Source organism: Watersipora subatra, chromosome 3, assembly GCF_963576615.1.
Source record: "Watersipora subatra chromosome 3, tzWatSuba1.1, whole genome shotgun sequence".
Taxonomy (NCBI): domain Eukaryota; kingdom Metazoa; phylum Bryozoa; class Gymnolaemata; order Cheilostomatida; family Watersiporidae; genus Watersipora; species Watersipora subatra.
This window is the reverse complement of record NC_088710.1, coordinates 23,603,885-23,611,257: the sequence shown is the minus strand read 5'-3', so window position 1 is coordinate 23,611,257 and position 7,373 is coordinate 23,603,885. Positions and strand designations below refer to the sequence as shown.

General features: G+C 31.2%; 1 protein-coding gene across 1 annotated transcript; it reads left to right on the top strand.

The window, feature by feature from the left end:
* Positions 1 to 308: 308 nt before the first annotated feature.
* LOC137390443 (uncharacterized) lies at positions 309 to 5,784 on the top strand. Its single transcript, XM_068076776.1, has 7 exons — positions 309 to 482; positions 991 to 1,090; positions 3,927 to 4,094; positions 4,282 to 4,413; positions 4,674 to 4,772; positions 5,063 to 5,322; positions 5,572 to 5,784. The coding sequence occupies exons 1-7, from the start codon at positions 309 to 311 to the stop codon at positions 5,782 to 5,784; spliced, it is 1,146 nt and encodes a 381-aa protein (XP_067932877.1).
* Positions 5,785 to 7,373: the final 1,589 nt, after the last annotated feature.

Sequence of the window (7,373 nt, the reverse complement as noted above, 5' to 3'; positions counted from 1 at the left end):
ATGTGACAATATGTTATCTAAATTTCCAACTTTTTGAACCAAACTTAAAGTTTTCAAAGAAAGTATATTGGTTATTTGGTCTTTAGCTATAAAACTATGCAAGCAGTAGCAACTTGCTTTTTTCAATAAAGATCTGTAAAACTTATTAAAAGGAAAGTTTTAATATTGTTTGTTATTATCTTTTCTATAACTGGTTAGTACTAACTCTATATTCATTGTCTACAAAGTTGTTGTTACAAATATTGTTTTGCACAATGACAAACAAGAATTTTCAGTGCATTTTAGAAAATGGATTTTTAGAGAACACGATGGAAAAAGGTCAAAAGTTCAAGCAGCATGAAGTTATCCAAATACTGAGTATTGCCCTGGCAATATCTGCTGTCACTTTGTCTGTCTATGCTCAAATAAGTAACCAATGGTTACAAAATGAGGTAAAGGATTTGACCATTCGACTGGAACAGATGGAAAAACACACTAATAAGGTGAGACTCAGTTACAACTATCACATCATTACATATATTCAGTGGTTTTCAGGAATTTTAAGTCGTTATTTTATAGATAGATGCAGCTTCACTCTGATAGAGTTGGAAAACAGACTACTCCAAAACAAAAGTTTCAAACTTGTTTCTTTTTATAATTGTTCATGACTTAATTTGTTATTTACATTTCTGTCTCCTTTTACACATCCATATTTAATAATTTTAGAGTTTTTTCCAGACATTATTTTATAGATAGATGCTGTTTCAATATTATAGAGTTAATAAATGTGCTACTCAAAAACAACAATTTCAAAATAATTTTGTTATAACTGCTCATGACTTAATTTGTCATTTAATTTTCTGTTTATTTTTCTTTTCCATATCTAAGGCCATGTCAGTCTAAATTCTGCTAGAAATTACACTATGTTGCAAAATAGTTTACCAACTCCTTGAGAGCCCTTGATACTATATTTAGATATAAATACTACAATAATGATGATTCATTTCTAAGGAAGCAATAACCTCTTCAGCAAATTTGAATCATGCTATGATGAAAAGGTCAGCAGAGGATGAGAATGCTGATGATGTGACTTTAGGTCAGCTGTCTTTAGGTAAGTCAGATGAGAAGGTCATAAAAACTGCAGTTGTAGTAGAGACAGTATTTCAACAGTTCTGGCATAGAAACCAAATCAACCTTTATTAAACGCTTTAATATTTATTGTGGGTCAAAAACTCATAGTTTTGAAATTTATGAAAAAAAAAATTTCCATGATGAATTGCTATTCATATGTATTTTTTAGCATAAACATTTAAAATATTGCTTATTTGAAAATTGTTGCATGCATGATAATCTAAAAATATTTAAATTTCAAAACGCTTGCAAGAGCTTGTAAACATATCTACACTAGTTTCCAAACAAACAGGTCACTTCCACTATTTCTATATAACCTATATTCAAGAGGCCATCACATTAACAGACCAAAAGAACTTCCATTTGCAGCGTCACTACAAATGATCGTTGTATTATATACATTTTGAAAAAAAATTATGTTATCTACAAGATAATGCAAATGATTTACTAATTATAGTATAATTTAAAATATGGTAACCCTTTTATAGCTTAAATCAAACTTGATAGGTTCTGTACTGGCACGCAGTGGTTGGTTTGGGTTTTCAAATAAATTACACTTGTTGATGTCTATGTGAGAAACCTATCTGATACTGCCAAATAGTAAACAGATATAAAAAATTTGAGGCTGATGAAAAACATTTATATGAATACTGGATGTGAATGCCTTTCCTTAAACCTTTTGTTTCACAAATGCAAGGTTCCTATTAGCTCAATCAACAGTTTTGCATCAAAGTGTTGTATCAAAAGGTTTTAAGTATATAACAATAAAACTTAATACAAAAATTTCAAAAAACAGAATCATACAGGTGAGATTTTGATCTGTAAACACAAAAAACTGTTTTATTATTTTGGCTTCATTTTTAGCCTGTAAACTAATTGAGCTGATTAATTAGTCTCTGTAGAAACTAACATATGGATTGAAATATTGAATTAGTTTAGAAAATATTCGCCTTGTAATTGAGTTGAGAAATCAATTTTGTCTTCAAACAAAATGTGCAATAATTTGCCTAATAGTTTTGCAAGAGTAATTATGCTACTATTTAAAATTGCAGCAGAAATTTAAAGCTTACATAATTAAATCAAGAATAATAATTTAAATCATGTTTTACAAAATAATTAAAACATATTGTATCACTCATCATCGCATACAGCTGCTTCATTTTGTCATCGTAGAAAATTTTTGTATGTTTCTATTTTTAGTATATAAATTTATCTAAGTAGATATTTGTATAAAGCTCAATGTCTGTGTATAATTCAGTTGTTCTAGCTAAAGCTAATAAAATATTAGAATGAAGAACCCATACCACATAATATTTGATCTCTTATCTTGGCATTCACTAAGCAATTGCTTGACCAACTTAGCTATGCGGGACTTGTGGTTTCATCGGACGGTATATGTCGCTACCTGGGTGAAAAAAATCTACTGATCTCGGTTTATTGCAACAAAATTTTATGCTTGTTTTCTCATGAGAGCAATTAGTTAGCTTTTTTTAGTAAGCTCACTTTAATTAGCGATTGGCAATGTACTAGGCTAATGACAAGTGGCAAACAACTATATCACATCATTGCTTATAAGCTGATTTTTAATACCGTGCAACGCCGGACATTCCGACAGTTCTGTATATATTTAAATTTTATACAACATAACATATATAGTATATTTTGTATATATACATGTATGTTGTTAAATATATATTGCTTGAAAAAATATATGTGGTATTCCAGTCCCATGCATTATTAATTTCTAAGTACATTATGTATACTTTGCTAATTATATATCATTTTATTCAGACTGTTATATATACAAATATATATAAATAAATATATGTAAAATATGTATATATAATTAAATACCTTAAGTATTTATCTTGAATGAGATATATATATATATATATATATATATATATATATATATATATCCCAAGCAAGATAAGTACTCAAGATATCTAAGGTGCCTAAGATAGGCTAACCAAAACAAGTACTTTATTTAATTTTTTTCTACTTTTTATTTTTATTATGAAACATTTACATTTTCTAGAAACACGACTAAGTATTTGATGGTACAAGAAAAAACTATCAGACTTTAGGCTACATGCCAATTTCAATTGAACTTCAATAGTGTTATCTTGTTTTCAATTGTAACATAATTTGATTCGCTTTGTAGGAAATTTTGCCCTTGTTCAAATGGAGTATAACATAGCAATAATTTTTAAAGCTACTGGGAAATTGAAGTCTTTATGTTTGCTAAGGATCGGTCGCTTCTTTAGAGATAATATGAAATTGTCTGTTTAACTAGCATTACAAACTAGTGTTTTGGTTCAGCCACAGAACTTTTCATGCACAGCATCAACTTTAGAAAATGTTCTTATTGATTGACTCAAATAGGTAAAACGTTCAAAATATTTTAAGTCTATAAACTATTGATGTTCAAAATAAGTTTCATAAAACTGCATGTACAATTGAATATGTTTTTTAGCATCGCACATTTGGTTTTGTTAGTAGCAAAACCTTTTTTTGGCCATAATCAATTAAAAATTAATGTAGCTCTTTTACCTGACCTTGATACAATGAAGCTAGTCTGTTTTTAACTGTAAAAAAGTTGGTATTTTTGTCTTTTGAACTCTGGCTTCCAAATTGGTTATAGGTTTTTTTTTACTTATGAAAAAAACCAAAAACAATTTTACACAGGTCAACTTGGCATGAACACGGAGTATGAGTATCAGTTTCTCGACTCTGTCTTGCCTGTTTACATACATTCTAACAATGAAGACTGTCAGTATATCATCACTTGACTTATGTTATTTCACTACCAACAGAACACCTCTCACACTTGAGAGGACCTCCTGGAAGAGATGGAAGGGATGGTAGAGATGGAAGAGACTGTGAAGAGTCAGATTGGACTGCATTGAGGTTGAGAGTTGAAATGTTGGTACAGAAGACAAGATCTACAAGACCAGCGCCATCTGAAAGACTTTCCGATTATGGTATACCCTGCAGCTGTTGACAATATGCTAATATAATTAAATTTGTGTGTATCGTACTGCAACATTGTAGTTCATATGTTTAAAAATCTTGGACATAGTACCTTGGCCTTACACCCGCGATCAGATAATCCAATAAACCTTTTTAAGCAACTAGGTTATATAGATTTAGGATTACACATAATTACAGAAAAACCTCTACAGGACTTTAATCAAACAATAGCTCATGGACTTTTGAGCCGCCTTGAAAGCAACAACAGAAAGTTAGAGGAAATTGAGGAGAGCCTTCAGCACGTAGATGAGAGAAATACACCATCTCCTGGTAACTAGTTACAGTTTAGTATGTATGGCTGTGGCTAAAACAGTAATTAGTACGTTCAGTTGGCAATTCTATTTTAGAGAGTTACTAGGGAGAGTTGCAGCATATAACACTCACTTTCTGATCTAAATAAAATTCAATAAGATAATAATCACTTTGATACCACTGATATGCTTTTAGACTTTGAGAAACAAATAAGCTCGTTACTGAAAACAACATTAGGTGCAGAAGCTATAGCTTTAAAAACATTTAATTCTTTTCAGCAACAGAGAAAGTTTCTTCGGTAATATTTGAAGGAGGAAGTTCATATATCAGGTGGGGTCGAAAGTCATGTACCAACTCTTCAGAACTCCTCTACACCGGTATGTAAATGCACCGTAACTCTTGGAATAGTTTAATTTGAAGGACATATAAACAATGCAATATATAAATATACAATCCAAGAACCTCTGGAAGCTCTTTATTTCAAAAACTGAAGGCTACAGAGCAAGCGATTGCGTTACGTATAACGCCATGATTGAGCTTTTCTATGCGATCTTGCCTGAAGTTAGGAGATGACAACATGCATAATTTGATGATAATTATATCGATGCTATTACATGTTCAAATAGATAAATAGGCTACATGAGTATAAGTTTTCTACATTTTTTAGGACTGGCAGCAGGTCAGCACTTTACCCATGAAGGAGGTTCATCCGAGTATACATGTCTCCCAACAGAGCCAGAGTATAACTCATATTTAGCTGGTGACCAGGGTAATTACATATATGGAGGAGAGTACCAGACCAATTCTGATATATTTCCCAGTCGTATGCATCACCAGCATGTACCCTGTTCGAGATGCTACTTGCCTAGCAGGTATACAACAATTATGATTCCTGCTAAACGAACTTGTCCATCATCTTGGCAAAAGGTAAGCAACTTGAGTGTCATCTGTGAAATTAATCACCCTTTGAAAGAGCTTACCAAAAATTGGTTGACGCTTACATGTTTAACTAAGTTATTTTCCAGTTTTATAGATATATTTCAACTATTGGCGTTGTTATTGTTACTTTTTTCTAAAAGTACGTTGCATATGTGATGTACAGAAAAAAAAGATATGTGTCATTTCGCATATAAACTACCAGTTTAATATAAGCCTTTATTTTTCCTGACCTCACAGGAATATGAAGGGTATCTCATGTCTGGACACCACTCACAGAAGAGAGCGTATAACTATATCTGTATGGACAAAGAACCAGAGGCTTTGGATGGACTTCACGGATATAACAATGGTGCATTTTTTTACTTTGTTCAAGCAAACTGTGGCTCTCTTGAACATTGCCCGCCCTATATAGAAGGAGCCGAGTTAACTTGCATTGTTTGTTCAAAATAACATTTTCTATGGCAACATTCTGCATTTGGCTACACTAAATAGTAAATGTAGTTTACTATATAACCGGTTTGCTTAAAATTATATTTGACAACAAATATATATTACAATCTACACTTTGATTTGCAAGTTGTAAACCTTATTTGTATATGGTTTTGAATTTTTGGTGTAGTATTCTATTTAGCTGTTCTTTGCCATTGAGCAAAAGTACATTTTGGAGGGAAGTCTGCGCTTATGCAGAGAAACAACTGAAGTCTACTCCGTAGTCTAAAATTCTACCAAGCATCTGTAAATACCAACTATTATAATAATACCGCAGAATGAAATATTAATAAATATGTATTTACAATAGACTGGACAGTGCTTGATTGTGCTAACATAAAGTTGTCCATGCCAAAACAAATTAAAAATATGTTAGCATGAACAAATTAAAGCTCCAAATTTATTGGAAGTAAGTACAGAATAATTAATTCATATTTTACATAATATAAATCAATCAGTTCAGCTCCAATCGATTACTCGGTTCACTAATTATTTTCTACTCTGTTGAATACTAGATGAATACTGTTGAGTAGTTGAATACTATTTAAGTACTAGTTTGAACATAAACTTTATTATTATTCATCATATGCAACATTAACCAGTCTTACTTGTAAACTTCATATTACAAAAACTGTTTTGGGCAGTTCAAGTAATTTTGGAGAAAAAATAAAACACTTGTAGATTTTTTAAAATGTTAAATAACTAGCAAGTAATGGCTAGATGAAATCTGTTTTGCTGCAACGATCACAATGAAATGTGACTTTGTATTCAAACAATTAACAAAACCTGAAAAAAATTAAAAATAATAGAAATGTTGAATTAATAATAACCATTAGTACCTAGAAGTGTGTGTATTAAAAAGTTACCGTTGCAGCAAAAACTATTCGTTGGCTCTTTGAATACAACAATAAAAATGTAAAAGCGAGATATTTGTTAGCGATTGCCACAAGAAGACTCAGAAATTGAGGGAGTCGAACAGCAAATATAAAGGTTGAACAGTAAATTTGAAAATGAGTTAAATGAGTTATCGTAAATGGATTCCTCACTGAAGCACCTGAGGGTAAACAATGTTTTTTGTTGGGCTGAGTGATAAGAAAATATGAATCACTCATTGTTGAAATGTTAAATAAACAATATTAAGATAGTACAGAACAAGTACTGTAACGACCTTTTGCGATGAATGTGCCTAATGAACTCAAGCTCATTTGTTGATGAAAGCAATTTATGCAAGCTAATGCACTATATCCATAACTATAACATCTAGTAACATGCGTAAGAACTACAATATGCATACAAATGACAATGTTTTGAACGATATTGATAACATAGAGTTAGTTTGAATCCATCAGTTTTATTTAAAATAAATTAAGAAATAATAAAAAACCTGTGAATAAAAAGAATATCGAGAGTTTGATTTGTATTCAATGATTGTGACACTCAAGCTGTAGTGCCCATAGTGACATATATGTCACAGAACGTTCTGGAAGCTCTCAAGCCATGAATAAGCACATAGTGGCAAAGCTTTTTGTCACTATAATCCCTCTGTTATG